General features: G+C 33.6%; 1 protein-coding gene across 1 annotated transcript; it reads left to right on the top strand.

Moving 5' to 3' along the window:
• The first annotated feature begins 962 nt into the window (after positions 1-962).
• LOC142983494 (octopamine receptor beta-2R-like) lies at positions 963-18823 on the top strand. Its single transcript, XM_076130415.1, has 3 exons — positions 963-2067; positions 15090-15201; positions 16259-18823. The coding sequence occupies exons 1-3, from the start codon at positions 1224-1226 to the stop codon at positions 16473-16475; spliced, it is 1173 nt and encodes a 390-aa protein (XP_075986530.1). The 5' UTR covers positions 963-1223; the 3' UTR covers positions 16476-18823.
• The last annotated feature ends 456 nt before the right edge of the window (positions 18824-19279 follow it).

The following is a 19279-nucleotide window of genomic DNA, read 5'->3' as shown; positions in this document are numbered from 1 at the left end:
ATTAACAAAAACCAGTGTTTTTGTACACGAATAAGACACTGATTTATCAATAGCCACGATAAAGATGGAAAATTTAGCTCAGGTTTCGGTTTTTGCAGTAGGTTATCTTAACAACAGCCATGATAAAAAAAAATCTCAAACTCCTAACTTTCATCTACCTATATTTTATGCTGTGCTTTCTATGCTATGCTTTACCTTTACACTATAAATAATAGAATATTATTTCCTTTTCACTCATTTCTGATATTTATTCCCTATATTAGTGGTAACAGATCGTTTACCAGCCATAAGTGCAAATGGCTAGAAACCATCAAATCAGCCTCAAGAGTGGCTTCAATTAACGCCCACACATAAATGTTCCATTTCATTTCGTCTTGGCAAATAAACTCAGGATAGAAAAGGACAAAAAATGCCTGCACGTGGCTATTTGCATTCTGCAGCAGGGAAATGAACGCAAAGATAAATACGCTTTGACGCGGTCACTCTATTGATAGTTGAATGATATTTGAACTGAGAATTTTCATCAAACGTGGATATTGGGGGAAGTTGTTTGGTACAGGTTCCCTCTCTATGAATTGCAGCCAATTGCAGCATTATTTGAAGTAGCATTGGAAGGTTTCTGTTCACGTGAAAGTAGCAAAGATTGCATTAGATTATTAGCCAGTTTCACCACTGATAGATAAATATTGGTTAGCTTACTAATTTGTTCTTTAGATTTTTGATATATTTTACCTATCATATAAGATATTGAACACTTTTCCGTGAGTCGGAAACTAGCCAAATGTGTAATTTAGTTTTTTTAATCTACACAATATTTATTTATTCTCACACAATGCGCAGAAATTATTTGATTAAGCTACTTGAAAAAGCTTAGCAGACTTTATTCTTACGGTTACCGTAAATTTGCTACAAATATGGTGAATTGACAATTAAATAATATTATTTTCATTGTTCCAGATGGCGTCTTCCGGAACGAGGTAGAAACGCGCGGGCGCGGTACGGAGTCAGCGTTCCTCCACGAGCTTCACTCGACGCTGGCGCCCCCTGCCGCGCCCGAACACGACTGGCAGCACACCGTCACTATCATATTCAAAGGCCTCATCTTCACCACAATCCTCCTCGGAGCTCTCTTCGGAAACGCCCTCGTCATCATCTCAGTACACAGACACCGGAAACTTCGAGTCTTGACAAATTACTACGTCGTAAGTCTGGCTGTAGCTGACATGCTCGTTGCATTATGCGCTATGACGTTCAACGCAAGTGCTGAAATAACCGACGCTTGGTTATTTGGCCCTATCGTCTGTGATATCTTCAATTCCCTCGATGTATACTTCTCCAGTGCGTCCATTCTCCATCTATGCTGCATATCCGTTGACAGATACTACGCTATCGTCAGACCCCTCGAATACCCCGTCACAATGACTCATAGAACTGTCTGCTTCATGCTTGCCAACGTCTGGCTCTGGCCAGCCTTCATCAGCTTCGTGCCAATCTTCATGGGCTGGTACACAACGGAACAGCACCGAAACTACAGATTGAAACATCCAGATGTTTGCATCTTCAAAGTCAATATGGTTTATGCCATCGTTTCTTCGAGCGTGTCTTTCTGGATTCCAAGCGTCGTGATGATATCTATGTACTGTCGGATATTTAGAGAAGCAATAAGACAGAGGGAAGCCTTGACGAGGACTTCATCAAATATTCTTCTGAATTCTGTGCATATGAAGCACACGTCACATACAGCGCACCATTCGCATTACTTACACCCTGATCGAAGACCCTCAGACATTAGTCCGAATTACAGTACATTTACTGAGGTCGGACCTGAAGAAACTGAGTTTGGTGGGGAAGTAGTGGTTTCCATTGGTGATATTTGTCCGAGTAAAGAGGCCAGTCCCAGAAAGTCGGTGAACGTGAGCTGTGATACAGCTAGCTCTGGGTACTGTTCTGGAGGCTCCAATAAGAGGTCTTCGAGTGGACAGCCGCCTCCAGGCTGGAGACCGAGCTGTTCCTCTGCTGTTGCTACGAGGGACTTGGCGAAGGCTGCGACGGAATTAAATGCACAAGGTAATTTTGTTTTTTATTATCTATTTATGTTAAAATATTTTAATACAGATAATATACTTATTTTATGACAGCAATTTCCATGAAGATGATTACGAATCTTTAAGCCATATAGTGAAAAATACCGTTAGTACTAGTTTTATCTAAATACCTATCTGCTTCAGATTTTCAGCAGAAAATTCTAGAATTTTCGCTTTAAAAATGAAACATAATATACTTTTCTCTCGTGACTAAGCCACGGATCGTCTTCAAAGTCTTTAAGCACACTTCAAACATTATCTGATCCTTATGACACTTTCCGAAGCTGGGTACCGGATTTATTTTGTTTATATTCTCAAATAAAATCTCTCGGTTCAGTTTTTAAAGGAAATGAAATACGAGCTTTTGTAAAATATTGTTTCTTTAGCGTATATAAAGCTAAACTAACCTCATTCTAGTCATGAAATCTTTAACGTATTTTTTTTAATAATATCGCACATTTGACTATTGTCTTAAAATATTACTTGAGCTTTCTTAATTTATATATCTGAGTGGGAACCAAAAAAGGCAATATAAGACTAAAGTATTAGATATTTTTCTTGTATAATCTGGAATCTATTACGCGATCTCAACTGGGATTTAAACTATAAGTAACTTTAAAATATAACTAAGACCATAACTAACAACTGCCTTTACAACTGCTACGTCAAACAGCAATAATATACCTAATCTTATTTTACCAATATTTTAAATACGAAAGTTTCGATTTTGTTACTCAATCGCCAAAACTACCCTTCAAATTTTTATGGGTACATCTCTTTTAAAGGGTAAATTTTTAAAAATGTCAGGCTAAAGCTAGTAAAGGCTTAAAAAAAACATTATCTATATGTTAAATCAAGTTTTAAGATCATAAATCATGTCTCTATCACGTCTTCATTTACATTCCTCCACACAATCAACTACTTGCTTTGACAATTACATACATTCTTGGAGTTAATTTGTCTTTGTTTCGCACCCTCAGAAAACATTCAAAGCAGGACGGTGTTAGGTTAATAAACAAACGAATCAAGTGATTTTAAGTAAAGATTATCATCGTTTTTAGATTTTTTAGGGCAGACAATTTTTAAGGGTACATCTCTTTCACCGGGAAATCTTTAAAAATCTAAGGCAAAAGGCTAATAACGGCATAGAAAAAACATTATCTACATGTTAAATCAAGTTTTAAGATCATAAATTACGTCTCTATCACGTCTTCATTTACATTCCTTCACACAATTAACTACTTGCTTTGACAATTAAATACATTCTTGGAGTTAATTTGTCTTTGTTTCGCACCCTGAGAAAACATTCAAAGCAGGTGTTAGGTTAATAAACAAACGAATCAAGTGCTTTTAAGTAAAGTGTATTTTCATTGTGCATTTGTGTTTTAATGTGGCTTTAAAGTGTTTCACTGTTTTATTTTAAATGTGATTTGTAGTTTAAAGTTTTAGAAGTATTGTTAGTTCTTTTGAAATCTGTAGCGCAAACTGTTTTGCAGTACATTTTAAATGTATAATTTTCTGTACTCAATAGTACAGACAGTATAAAATCTTGCTATTGTTCTATGATATATATTATTAAATTACTTAATTGAACTTATTTGTTTGTGTGTTATATTTCTAACAATTTCGATCAGAACCATCAGGGTCTTGGAATCAGTAGTTACTGTGTAATAATTTTAATTTCACTTGAAATTGAACTGTGTAACATAAAAAGCAATTCAGATTGTTAGTAATTTACCCGTTTTTACAAAATTCGCGTGGACTATTATTCAAGAACCACAAAAAACAGCACTAACGCTCATTAAAACGAGAAAATAACGAAATTTTTTTTAATTAAAGCAATTAGTCACAAAACCTTAACCAAACTAAACAATCAAATTATCCAACAAAACAAATTCCACTAAAAGTCTAAAAGAAAATAAGATCAGTATAGCTCAAAGGTACAGTAACAAATCGCAAGCACTAGACGTTGAAAAGAAAGCCATTAATTTAGTACAACGAGCGCTTGTACAAACCGAGTATTCGATAAGAGAATCTATTGCTTTATACAGTTTATAGGATAACCTGTAAAGGTTGTGAGCTTGATACTTTATGTATGTTTATTTTTTATACGACTCTGTCAAACAGTTGGTAGTATTTTTACCTCAGTAGTTTTTAGTCTCAAATTCATATCCCAGGTCCAGTCAATATTTTTTCCTGCTAATGATATTTATTATTTAGACTTTGATTTGAGCGTCTGTATACTGTAAAGAGTTCTTATGACAAAATTCGTTACTGGTTGTTGCCAACTGTATAACAACAATGAAATTTTATAATTAAGGTTTTAAGCGGCTAGAACTATGTATATAGCAATTTATTTTACTCGTTGTTCTAAGTCGGAAAAAATATTCTTTGATTTTGGTGATAATACGTACTCAAAGAGAAAGGTCCGATTAGGTGGAATAGCAAGGTGGCAAAAGTAGATAAAAGTAAAGTAAGATTCTTTTTCAATGACTTCGTAGTGTTATAAAATTCGAACCCTAAAAAAAAATAGTTATCGTTCTTTAAGAATAGCATACAGATGACCTTCAGTCTTTAACCAAACAATAACCCGGTTAATAAGACATCCGTTCCACCCGGCCCGGGCACTAGGACTTACTTTAGCGATTAATATCCGGCACTCAGACAGACTCAGTCTGGTCTGAACTAATACTGATAATAAATCGGAACTATAGCTATAAGGCTAGGTATACACTGGAGGAGAAACGGAGTTGAAAACGGATTTGATAGTTTTGAGAGAAAATGTTTGTGTTAGGACCAAGAGTGAAGATAGTTTGCTTTGTAGTGTTAAGAGACTAACCTAAAACTAATATGTGTGATTATAAATATGAATATTTGTAAATAATGCCTATGCATCAAAATACCCGTTGTAATTTTTTTATTCCGCAAATATTTGCTTGTCATAAAATACATGCATACGCATTTTTTTCAGTAATAGAATATGACCAAAAAACGCCACTTGCTGATATCCTTACAGCTTAAACGTGGCTTGCTTCAAATATCACACAAATCTATTCAAATATCATTTTAAAAAATAAATATATTATAATAAATTAAACAGTTACTTACATTTCTTGCAAAATCCATAAACCAAATTTGACCAGCGTTGTTGACTAATGGTCTAACCCCCTCAAATTCGGTAGAAAACCCTTGCCCAACAGTGGGAGAGGAGTAGATCAAAAAAAAATCCAGAAAATAAACCCTTAAAGTTAAACAACATAAATTGGCATGTACAAAATAACCCTATGAAATAACAATATCAAAAAACCCATACATAAATTATATCATACACACAATAATAGCGGAAACAAAGCTCGCATTTTGTTCTCAAGAAAATAAAAAGTTATGAATAATTTTGTAACGCGAAAGATAAAGTCCTACTTTATGTTAAAGACGCACTTTGAAAGAAACAAGTACGGAGAAATAAAAATTTGTTATTTGTATGACTTTGCAAGAAAGTAGTACAAAACCTTATTAGATGAATGAATAAAACAGTGTTCTTTGAAATACTTAGACTTTCAAACATTTATGCTGACATTGCATTAAATCTATATTAATATTATAAAATTGTAGACTTTGTTCGTTGAAAGCGTTAGTCTCAGGAACTACTGGTGCGAATTAAAAAATATTTTACTGTTGAAGGTTATATAACATCACACTACGACCAATAGGAGTAGAGTACCAGTTAAAAAATGTTACGAAAACGGGAAAAATCATGACCCATTCTCTCTTATGTGACACAAGCAAAGTTACGTGGGTCAGCTAGTGGATGTATAAACTATTTGATGTTTGCGGCAGTTAAACTTGCAATGATTTCAACATTTTAGTGTTAGCTCAAAATGTGATGTCAAATAACTTCAATACTCCCTCATAAATTGAGCTAACTTATTAGACTTATCTAAATCTCGCCAAATGCTATTAGTTGTAGCTAGCAGCCTAGGGCGTAGTTACTAATAAAACAATAGTTTTCCAAATTCGACTACTAGTAGTTTGAACACTTAAAATCGTCGTTCAAGAAGTTACGAAATTGTCGATAGTCACAGAAGTCTAGGACTCAATTTTCAAAAAAACTTTCCTTGTCAAAATGTCAAACGTCAAAAATTTTCTCGATCGCAAAAGAGAAAGAGGCTAGATCATTTTAACTCCAAATTCCGCGCAATAGTTTCGCAGGTGTATTCCTAACTACAAGGTAGTTACATTTTACAGTTTGTCATGTAGATGGTGATCAGTGTGACAGTTGCTCGATGCCGGATACCCTTGTTACTCCAAGTTGGGAGTGTTCGAGTTGTTTTATACGTACCCCTGTTTGTTAGTTAAAAGAATTTATATGAATATTGTTTGTAGGGGTGATAATTAGTACTTGGTTAAACTAGTAATACTTTGGGACCTATACCTTAAAGGTTTATATTTCTGCCTTTTTTGTATAGATGATGTAACTGGCGCTGAAAATTACATAATATAAGTGAAAAATTTACCTGTACATAACACACAAATTAATATTGGTTACTTAAATTAATGAGAATCAAACCAGCGTCGTCTGATATTAATAATAACAAGGTATTGAAAAAATCTCGGATAGTAACTAAACTGTCTTAGTTTTTGACAAAGTATGTGTAAAAAACATTTTTTTTTCTTATTGTCTTGGAGAAAGAGTATCGAATGTATGTGAACATAATAATATGTCGTTAGCAAAATTTCCGTGAAGGAAATTAACAATATCATTGAAATTAATTACCAATCAATAATCATCAACATACATAACAATTCGATGCTAAAGCTGAATACACACAGATTGGTATTCAAAGAGGTTTTCACACTGAATGCCTCTTGATTAGCCTTTGACCCAAGCTAGTTGCACTTTGTACAGTGTAGTTAGTGGTAAGCATTGTGTAGCCTACGTGTTGATAATTGGTGGTATTCTCTGTTACATATGAAGGTATAGATATCGATTAATGATATAATTTTGACTGCCTCCGTGGCGCAGTGGTTTAGGTCGCTATGCCGATACCACTGCGTCGGGAGGTCGTTGGTTCGATTCTTTGTGCGATCCACAAATTATTGTTTCAGCGGGCCTATCACGTATCTCAGTTGACAGCTAGTGTACGTCAAATTGATGGTCACTTTTCAGTACATTGCTGCTTTGACATAACGTGTTCATCACAATAATCTAAGGGAGAAAACTATGTACAGCATAGTGGCTTTCAAAAGTTTGACAACTGAGATACGTGATAGCCCCCCAGGTCTGGTTGTACTTTGTGTTCGTTGTTTGTATGTTTGTAAAAGTCCTCGCGACACAAGAGCAATTCTTGGTGCGGGAGATGTCTTTTTAAAAGAGAAAGAAATACACCCACGTAAATATTAATAATGCTAGTCTCAGTAATAGGAAGTGAGTCTATTGCCATCTACCGGGCACGTTACTAAACTCCGCAAACTTTTGAGAAAGTAGTACAAGAAATATTGTTACTATTATACTAAACTAAACTATGACTAAAACAAAAAATTAATCATTTACAATTAAATCTAAAGTTAATAAGACCTATTTATAGGTAACGATATTAAACTCTCGCGACTTGTACACGTAATATATTATTACTTACCATACGTTTATACGATACGATTACGATATAAAATCACGCCTTCTTCCCATAGGGGTAGGCAGAGATCAGAAAACGCCGGCAGGATCCTAACAAACTTCCTTTGCTTCATTCACATCCATACATCCATCATCTTTCTTACCATAATTTTATGAAATAATCAATGCACAGAATAGTGGCTACATGGTTGTCAACTGAGATGACACTACAGTTCAGCTAGTGATATCTAAAAACAACTAGTCTGAACTGAAAAATCGAATTTTCCGAAAATAGACAGTAACCTCAATACGAAAAAAGGATCCAGAAATACAATTTCTTATTCAAATTGTATAAAGTTTACGCTATAATCCAATGATCCATCTTGACCTCCATTCGTAGAGATTTAAAGGGACCTCTAAATTAATCGGTAGGGTTGTTTGTTCATCCCTTAGGAGTTAAAGCTAGCGAAGATTGACTTAATGCAATCGGATTAGTGTTTAATTGCTCGACGGCGCTTTCGTTCAAGACGCCTCGACGGAATATTACATTGTAGATTTCAATGTTAATTGTTTTATAAAGTTATTTTAAATGTTATAGTTTGTTAAATGGCTTCTGTGGCACGGTAAGTAGTGTTTTCTCCTAACTAACTAATTTCTATTATATAAAATAAAATAAATACATTTAACTAATCAATGTCCAACTGCTGGGCAAGGTTTTCCTCCCATAATGAGGGAGGGGTTCGGATTTGAGTCCACCACGCTAGCCAAGTGCGGGTTGGGGTCCTAATCTATTTTATAAAAATATTTAAAAAATCGTGATGTTAGACATATCTAATGAAAAACTAAACGAAAGTATTAGTTTCATAATATATTTCTTGGCCGTCTAATAACTGCAAGAGATATTATTCCAAGAAAATACTGCTATAAACCATCGCATGACACTAAGTACATTAGATCCATCTTTTTTTAATAGAACTTCATAATTGTCGTTCATTTTCTTTCGCTATTCATTCTTATTCAGGTTTAATGTAATGCCATCAATTGTGCTTTAATGATAGCAAATTGTGCGATTATAAGTTTGTAATGGAGTTTTTTTGTTCAACAATGGGATGGATAATTGGGACTAATTAGTATTTTTGTGATGGATATTACTACACATTTTGAGGTTCAAAATTTGAATATCAAAGACCAATATTTCCGTTTTTAAATCTTGTAATCAGTTTTTAAATAAATCGATAATTAATGCATTTTATACACCTCTGCCTACATCTTCGAGTATAACCAGCGCGTTATCATGAACTTTATAAGCAAATGCTTCGCGTATTTTTCAAAATATCTGTATTAAACAAAACAATAGTTTTGGACAGGAATATATTTACAATTTATAAATACCTAAATAGATTTAAAACAAAAAACATTGCTATTTTTAATGTTTTTCTTTTACGTAATATATATATATATATACATAGTCACATTGTTATTGTGTTTTAGTATAACATAAAGTTTTTCTCTGTAGAGACAGAGAAAAACTTTAGCATAGTCACCTTTAAAAATTAAAAACCTTATCTTATTGATTTTAAGACAAAAATATTACATAACAAATAGTACTTTTCTAAACCAATTAATATTTTACAAATGCATTAGTAAATATTTGACACAACCCGCTAAATCTCCCACCACTCAGTAACAGTCGTAAGCTATACGTAATCGTACTTATAGATCACGGAGCTATTGTGGTACTTCCAATCGATTTATCTGAAGCCCAACTTCAGCTTATGTTAGCTCGACTGGGCTTGCACAATGAATGTTGGTTTACTAGCTAATAGTATTTTGAGTTTTCCCTCCACACAAGAGAGAATGGGTCATAATTTTCCCCGTTTTTGTAACATTCTTTACTGGTACTCTGCTCCTATTGGTTGTAGCGTGATGTTATATAGCCTATAGCCTTTCTCAATAAATAGGCTATCCAAGACTATTATTTTTTAATCCGCACCAGTAGTTCCTGAGTTTAGCGCGTTTAATCAAACAAACTCTACAATTTTATAATATTAGTAGAGACTATTTTACACACACTCGCTAATCTCCCACCACTGAGTAACAGTGGTAAGCTATCTACGTAATCGTGTTTGTAGATCACGGAGCTATTGTGGTACTTCCAATCGATTTATCTGGAGCCCAACTTCAGCTTATGTTGGCCCGGCTGAGCTTGTACAATGAATGTTGGTTTAGTGGCTAATGGTATTTTGGGCTTAATGGTTGGTCGTGTGTCACTATTAGGTACATACACATGATTCGAGACCCTATGAAAACTGTTTTTGAAGATTTTTTCTTTTGAACAACTGGCATACAGTTTAGTTTTTTTTTATGTTTTGTCGGTAATGTGCGTAATATAATGTAATGCTATGCTTTTTTTATGTAAGTCTTTTGTTTTTACCATTTAAGTAACTGAAGATAGGTTGTGCTTTCCAATGATTTTTCCGTATGGTATTACGGTTGGTAATTTGAAGTAGACGACGAAGTTCTCTACCATTGATAAATGGCAAAAATCTTTGGTATGTTAGCAGATTGCAAAAAAAGATGGTTAAGTGCAAAAAGACTACCCAATCCCAATATCAAACCTTAGCTCTCTACCTTAACTACTTCATTACAAGTCTTAAACACTAGACCACTTGTCACTAATACATAATTTATGAAAACGTGACGTCATAAGAACAGCTTGTAACGTCTGTCATAACACAGTAATAAGTTTGGTCTGGAAATATGCCAGTCAAGTATTTTGCGCCTAATTTTCTCATCAACAAATTGGACTGAGGCCAAGTTAATATAGTTCCACTTTAGTACTTTTTATTTGACGTCCATCTGTTTGCACAAAAAGTTACTTGCTTACTTAATTCTGCTTCATTTTATGGTTAATTTAAGGCTGGTATTTCATCTTCAGTCAACATCATCGTACGTAATTACATATATACATAGACAACACACATAAATAATCATATAATGTACATTACAATTACATACATACAAGAAATAACGACTTATATTCATAGAAGCAGTTATCAAAGGACACCATTTCCTACGGTCACCATAGATTTCTTTTGCCTTATAATAATGATCATAGCTTAATTACTATTTTTATATAATGTATAATAGAATACGGGAATTAACGCGAACACGCATTTTACCTTAAAATGCCTAACGTTTAATGTTGATATTAACTAACGAGTTATTAAAATTTATCTAAAAATCAATATGAAATTTAGTTGGTTGGTTATCCATTCAAGATTGTTTCAAATCTTTCCAATAATTGGTCCCAGCGGCCACAACCCACTCGAACCGTTACAAATTTTCAAACTAAGTCCTGGTTTTTTAGTTTTAAAAGTTCACTCTTTACGCAGTTGGGATTTTCCAATTTTTTGTTACTTTCCACAAAAATAAAGTAAAAATTTAAATTTACAAATATTATTATACTTAGAAACTTATAGGTAAATACGGAGTTTGATGTATTTTTAAATAGACGTTTTGTCTCGCTTCAAAAATCATACAATACCTTTTCTTTCAAGAAATCGCGCTTCAAGATATGAAATAAACTTTAATATAATTCAGTTTCTTTTATCTAGAAAGACATTAGTTTTCCGCGACACCGCTCGGAGTGAACTCATCTATCATATTTTTATCTTCTTCATTATTGCTAGAAAATATTAAAGTGGAATATTATGGAAAGCGACTTTTAATTAAACGTGTATTATACTACCGCAATAACTTGTTTACATTGACTTGCGCAATATCCGTAGATAAGTATTTGCGCAAATTACGACAGTAACATTGTGTAACGTTATTATTTCTAAATGATTCGTTGGTTAACACTTTATGTAGAAAACTTTAATCAGAAAATCTATAATAAGTACTGTTCTAGGGCCATTATAAACGTGTGAATTTTGTCATAAAATTGTATTGGAGCTTCTTGCTTGCACTACACATTGTCAGATTCTTGTGATTATTTTGATTATGTATGTATGTATGAAATCGGCGTGTTTTTAAAAGCCCCAGTACTATGCTAAATTATTGAGGCGTCGCATCAAGAACTCGAAAAACGACTACCTATCGAGAAATTTTGTATGAAAACTTAATCAGGCTCTCTAGCGGGCACCGGAGGAACTATTTTTGAAGTAAATTATAATTGTCAAGCTTTCAATACTCGATAGGACTGAAAAATTAATGTTCTCTTATCACAGCTAAAGGATGCTTGTCAAACAAGTTCTATATTAAGACGTACTTATATAATATGTTTACATCATAAAACCATTCAGTACCGCCATCAAATCTCATAAAGCCTGCACATGTCATCAGATTCACGCAAATTCGGCGTTCACGTAAACGGGGTGGTTCGTAATTACGCGATGTACTCTCTTGAGGGGCCTATTTCCAATCGGCGCTGTGACGCCATGTTGATGACTGACAAATGAGCAATTTGAATTCACATCCAGGCGGGAGGTTGAATTTTGAAAGTGGTGTTTGTGATGGAAAACATTTTTTTTTTTAATAATTCAAAATACGCATCAACACAGTTTTATAATGTTAACTGCACTAAAGGAATGCTACAGCATTTTAATGTTAAAGTATCATATAAATTGTTCCTTAAAAGAGGTAACAAGCCAAAAACGCAATTTAAAATTGATATGATAACCATTTTACAAAAAAATAATACCAAAATTAATTGTTATATAAATTGTTTTTCTAGCTAAAGACTTTAATACTGGTTCCAATATACGCTTTTAGACAGTAACGCTAAATAAATACTGTTGCACCTATAATTATTGTAACCTGACTTCTTTGTTATCTGATATTTACTTAAAATGGTGACGTTTAACTTCACTGAATTAAAATGCGTGGTAAAAAGATATAACCTCTCATTACCCCATGATAAAATTAATGAAATATCTGTAGAACGCACGTAATACTACCGACCACAACCACACCACTTAACTCTTAATGTACGTCCCATGTAACGTCTCGTAAGAATTTAATATGAAACGATGGCATTATACGAAGGAACTCATTAAACATGTTACATTACTTCAGAGTTGAGAAATATTCGCGTATCAGGTGTTTCTCAACGAAATTCTAATGAAAATGTCTATAGAAAGTTGTAATAAATGTTTGACTGTTTTTAAAAACTTATTGAAATATATGTAGAATGTATCTGAAGTGTTTTGGTTTTCATGGAGAAAGTTTCGCTGAGATTTTATAAAGAGATATGATAAGATTATTTAACCAGTCTAGATTTTAAAATATTATGAAACTGATTTGCTATATAACCAGCATCGGTTATCAGCTGTAAACTCCGTCCGATAATGACAACACTTTAAGAAAAGTGACAGTATTTCCTTCTCAACAATTTTTTTCGAAGATTTGTTATAAACGATCCCTAAAACTAATTTTCGGATAACCGGGAATTTAATATTATTTATATAAAATAGTTTTGTTACATTTTTAAAGATAAATTAACTAAATTTAAAAAGATCACGTCGAATTAAGAACCACATTACTTTTTAATCGACTCAAAACGGAAAAATACAGTTGCCGTTCAGCGATATTTTGTTTAGTGACCTTTCTGTTAAAATAAATATTGCTACAAGGAAAAGTTTAACAACGATTTTATAAAACAGCTTCAAAAAATGTTACCACAACGAGGCAACCTCGTTTAAAAGTGAAACAATGCTAGCATTTTTCTATACGAAACGTTCACAACGGCATTGTAAGCGAATTTGTGGCTACATTTAAAATGAACGAACAAAAGTAGTTTTGGAGACATTTTCCACGTATATGGTTTTTCATATTTTGTTTTTATAGTCGTTATCATCATTTGATAGTTGGTTGTTATGTTTGAATGAATAGAAAATAAATAAAATTTCGAACCTAATCTATACTAATATTATAAAGCTGAAGAGTTTGTTTGTTTGAACGCGCTTATCTCAGGAACTACGGGTCCGATTTGAAAAATTATTTTAGTGTTAGATAGCCCATTTATCGAGGAAGGCTATAGGTTATATATCATCACGCTACGACCAAAAGGAGCAGAGTACGGGTAAAAAATGTTACAAAACGGGGAAAATGTTGACGCATTCTCTCTTATGTGACGCAAGCGAAGTTGCGCGGGTCAGCTAGTACGTAATAAATAAATCAGTTGATATATTCCGTGAAAAGCCTATACAATGATTTTACTAAGAAAGTCGGAAGGAATTAGTGGCAGAGAGACCACGAGCCATTGTTGCGCCATACATGCTGCCACATATAAATGTGCCTCTATGCCATGGAGAATATGTTTAAAGTTGGATTAAGTTTTTTTTCAAGTAACAGTAGTTTATCCATAAAATCTATCTAACTATCTATCGTATGGTTTATGGTCAACCTAGTATCAAAGATGTTCAAGCCGTCCGAAAGGCCTTTCACATGGCTTAACGACTGTTATCTTAATTGACAACAACCGGGACCGACTTTTTACGTGCTCTCCGAAGCACGGAGACGCTTAATTCAAATACCATTATGCGGTCACCCATCTACAGAATGACCGCGCCAACCGTTGCTTAACCCACAGATCGTTTACCGACCGGTGAGCACAACTATGAGGCTATGAGCGTCTCAAAGTTGAGATAGTTGGAATTAGTTACTTTGGAATTAGGTCAGAATGAACTACACAAAATACAGATCTGGACGAAATTTAACGTTCAACTGGAAAAAGTTCAGTGTGCAGATTGCAGCAAATTCTCGATGAGAGCAAAAAGTATCTCGTAACGATGCAGCGATGCCACGATTGGTCGCAGCGTCAGATCTCGCTGAGTATTTAGGTCAATATTTTTATTTTATTTTATTTCTTTTTCGCAGTAATGTTTTCTGCTAATAAGAGTTTTAAAATGTAAAAAGAATTGAAAGAAAATTATGTTGCTAGTTGGATTATACTTTTTTTTTTAAATTTTCTGTTATAGATACTGGCTTTTGTGTTTCTAAATTTCGCGTATACGGCTTCGTTTATTACATAACGTATTACACACAAATAAATATCAAATATAAAAACCTTACTTTTAGAATTATTGTTATTAGAAAGTTTGTAAAACATGGATAAAAAGACGCATAAAAGGCCAAGAGTTGTTTCAACAATCACAACAAAAAAAATCTCCTTGCGTGCAAATAAGGTATCATACTAAAAAAATTGCACGATAATCTGTTTAGCACCTCTACCGGGCTCCGTAAAAAATATTTTGGCAGTACATTTTAAATATCATACTCTCGATACTCGACAGTACCTCCTGGAGAATTGCGCTACATAGCACCATTAAAATATTACATGTCAACAACTTATTATTGTACGGAAGATATTAAAATTGTAATTTGAACAGGGGCGTCTCTCCGTGCGGCCGGCAAGTCGTGGCGAGCGGAGCACAAAGCAGCAAGGACGCTGGGCATCATAGTAGGAGCGTTTTTACTCTGTTGGCTGCCATTTTTTCTTTGGTAAGTTCTTACATATCTAATTAAACATTTATTATGGTCAAAATAGCCACATTTATGCCCGGTTTCTGAGGAACATTTAGTAGTAGTTAAACTATTTAAACTAAAATTTATATGATAAACTACTGCTAAATGAACCTCAGAAACTGGGGTGCTCCTAGTTGGTCAATAATATCGCGCTATAAGATTGCAATCAGTTTGAGTCAGTTGAACTACAAGGTTGAGTTCAGTTTATTGTATAATATTACAGTCTATCTAGGAGCGGTTCTATGATAAGCAAAGCTACAATAACTGGCCCATCTGTTTCTGATCTTATGTCGAACCTTATAAAACAACGGACAAAAACCTCTTGTATCTTCTGCAATTCCATGTATAACTTTATTGAAATTCACATTATCTTGACCAATAGCATACTTTAACAACACTTTTTAGAGCCTTTTTAGAAACAGATACAATCGAAAACTAGATGCTTCATATACCCTTCTCAGTAAAATCTTTATTATAACAGATACCGTGATTTAGATGATATTCCGTCATATTTCCAGCTATTTTACGATTCTCCTAAACTCCTTATCTTTATTGAGGGGAACACTTGCTTCGATGATTTTATACCGTCTCCAATACGGCTACGTTTAAGACGAGCGAAACAGATGGTGAAGCAATTCTGTTTTGTTTCTATGGAAGTATTATGAGAGAACTATTGATAATGGGCTTGAATTTGTGATAGTCTTATTTTATACTAATTAGAGGTATTTGAAGAAAGTTTTGATTTTGTAGCTTGAAATCGCTCTATTCTGTTTTTTTTAAAGGAATATAAACTATTCGCTCTTTTTTTTTTAAATGGTCGCAGTTATGCCGAATGATCTGAACTAACTTTTTCTGCGCATTATCCCAATATGTTGGTGTTACGTCTTTACTAACATACCGAGACTTTTTATTACCATTTTTATGACCGCAAAATAACACATTTTCACAAATAAAAATATAATTATTTATTGACTCTGTTCTCCAGTACAAAATATCATAATTACTCCCGTTCTAACATCATTCTATTCCCCAGGTACGTAACAACAAACGTGTGCGGCGAGCCTTGCGAAACACCAGCCGTAGTAGTGGGCGTCCTATTCTGGATCGGCTACTTCAATTCAGCTCTAAACCCTCTCATCTACGCATACTTCAACCGGGACTTTCGAGACGCGTTCAAGAACACCCTGATGTGTGCCCTTCCTTGCTGTTTCAGCTGCTGGAAAGACACGGGCACGGCGCAGTTTGTGTAGTAATTAAGGTGCGCGACTAACAATCGCAGGGACTGTAGTGTGTTTTAGCATCGAAATTTTGTATGTGTAGGTAAGTTTCTATCTCGCCAGTAAGATTAAGCTTGTGTATAGATTTTTGTGGGAAATTGATTGTGTAATGTGGTATTTTTATAATTCTGGTGACTGTTTATGCTGTAGAAGTGACGTCGTTACTGCTTCACATTTTGTCAATGGAAACGAACTACCACATGCTAAAGTTGTATAATAGCAGAATTATAAAAATATCAGTTGTAAAGTTAAATTGGAATAGACGGTAAGTGTTTGAACTGGTTATTTTAGATATTGATTGGGATGTGGATGTAAGCATAAAATAGTTTATAGTAATTTCAATTGCGCAAGTCAACTGTGCAAATCAACTGCACAATATATTTATGGCCCGTCCTAATCAATACTTAAAATTACTAAAAGTTAGAAATAATACTATTATAAAATTAATTTGTTCTTTTGAAACATTTTTGTTGATTAAAAAAATATTGGAAAATCACACAATCTTTATGAGTACGTTTAAAATTCCGTTGATTTCTGTATCAATAAATATTAATAAAAGTAATTGTAGTCGTAAATTAGTACTGCGATTTTAAATCGCACATTTCTTTACCGTCTGAAGTAAGTAAGTTTGTAAGAAATCAAGTTCATATTACGGGTGCATTAGGTATCTTAGTATTATCTAAAATTGTAGTATTATGATAGCAATAATACTAATATTCTGCGTTTGTATATTCGGATGATGTACCCTATTTGATTGAGAAGTAAAATTAATTATTGAAGTACAAATTCACTGGTGTTTATAATCATACTTTGTAAATCAGATAAAAACAATGCACAATTTTTATTAACCGAAAGTGTCGCATTGCTGGGTAAGGGTTTCGAACAATAACCCTTAACAAATATGTATAAGTATTAACAAAAAGTTTTTTTAGTTTGATACAGTTGGTATACTGCAAATACCTTCTAAATTTATTTTTGGTATGGATTTAATTTTATGCATAAACAATGCGAATAATTTTACTTATGAAATACTATGTAGATAGTCAAAAGCCATTAGCCACAGTGCATTTATCGAAAGTAAAACAAATATTAATGGACAATAAAGACACACTGTCATTCAAAGTCACTCTCAATAATGCTATGAGCCATTCTGTCAAATCAACGTCGCAACTAAAGCCTGAAATTTTGTTAGCTTACAGCTTCACAGCGAAGGCTTTATACCTGTGACTGCACATTCACTATACGTATTGTAGAGAACGTCAATCAGTGTTGTAACGCAACGGTATAGACTGTTAGCCATTTTGTGTCACATAGCTCGAAGTGCAATGCGTCCGAACTAGGTGATAGATTGAGCAGTCGTTTTACTAAATGTCCGTCACTTACTTTAAAATGCTTGTGCAGTTTAGTATTTTTTGGCGCATCGAATAACATGAAAAGTAATCGTAATTTAGGCCATAGTCTACGTGGTCTAGCAATATGAGTTTTCTGGAATTTCTGGTTTGGGTTTACTTCGACTTTTGCTGATAATGCCTTAATACTTCATTACTAAACCACTGGGTTGCACTTTTTAAAATTTATATATGATAGATAAAGCGGTTGTCCCCGACTCATTTTAATGGTAAGATGGGCTTAAATTCTGAGTTGGGCAAAGTAATATTCTGTTTAGAAATGTTGAATAAATCAATTGGCTGTATGTTCAGTAATACTGCAGACTCATATAAAAAATAAAGGGTTTGATATTTAGTAGTTCTTCACGCACTATTAACTTCATAAAACAACAATTATGCTTTAAATGACTAGTTATTTCCAAAAATAAATGCTGCCTCAATTATAATAGATAGTCAATACGAAACGAAAACTATTGTTTACGTGGCTGTAGCTTTTGAATTCGTGATAATTATTGTTTGGTTGGCTACAGTTTAAAGTGGTCATAATTATTGTATTTTCGATTTTAACATTGAATAGACAGTTTTGAAATTTAATGCGGTTTATTTGGGTAAAAGAAAATGAAGTAAAGTAGTACCATTCAATTTGGTTGAGGTAGGTTTAAACTGCAAGATTTTTACTCACTGTAAACTTAACTGAGTTTTAACGAAATGTGTTTATCTTAACGCGACGTTTTGGAAACTTGACTGTACCCAGTCCTGGAGAAAAAAAAAACTATGAGATTAAAATGATTGCTTATATGCACCAGTGAATTTTTATTTTTGAGATAAATGTTAAAAAATTGTATAGATTGAGTAAAGAAAAATTTTATCGAAATTAAAATGTTATCCCTACGCTTCTTGTAAATGTATCCTTTTCTGTTGTAGGGTCCTAAAGACCCCTGTCGATGTAATATTGTAGATAAAATAGTGTTAAAAAAGCTGATTCTGTAATTACGCTTAAAAAGCGAGCGGATTTTAAGTGCGCAAGCGAAAAAGAATTTCTATCATAAGTGTCAAATAGCGCTTATTGGACTTGCGCAGTACAGCATTTCGCTTACGATTTGCGCTTGCACATTTTAAGCGTAAATACAAAACCAGCTTAAATAGTTGCTCAAATTGACCATCTGATGGCAATAAGCATTATTAACGAGTTTATTTATTATCGAAATAGATGTAGACTTGTTAATTCATTGTACATAGATATAGGTGTATGTCCACTTTTCTCTCTTGCAAAAATGTACTTTATTAGAATGTGATAGAGTTGTTAATCCTTCCTTATTTAAGTAAGCGATACAGTACGCGTTTAATACGTCATCCTACTTGACCCATCATGCTAAGTGAGCAATGGAC

This window comes from Anticarsia gemmatalis, chromosome 24, assembly GCF_050436995.1.
Source record: "Anticarsia gemmatalis isolate Benzon Research Colony breed Stoneville strain chromosome 24, ilAntGemm2 primary, whole genome shotgun sequence".
Lineage (NCBI taxonomy): Eukaryota > Metazoa > Arthropoda > Insecta > Lepidoptera > Erebidae > Anticarsia > Anticarsia gemmatalis.
The sequence above is the reverse complement of the archived record's forward strand: the minus strand, read 5'-3'. Positions and strand labels throughout refer to the sequence as shown.

What these genes read in the sequence shown, in the direction of transcription:
- LOC142983494 (XM_076130415.1), top strand. Translation starts at nt 1,224, where the DNA reads ATGCTCGTTGCATTATGCGCTATGACGTTCAACGCAAGTGCTGAAATA. An exon ending in GACGGAATTAAATGCACAAG is followed by an intron (nt 2,068 to 15,089) that starts GTAATTTTGTTT and finishes TAATTTGAACAG; the next exon opens with GGGCGTCTCTCCGTGCGGCC. An exon ending in TGGCTGCCATTTTTTCTTTG is followed by an intron (nt 15,202 to 16,258) that starts GTAAGTTCTTAC and finishes TCTATTCCCCAG; the next exon opens with GTACGTAACAACAAACGTGT.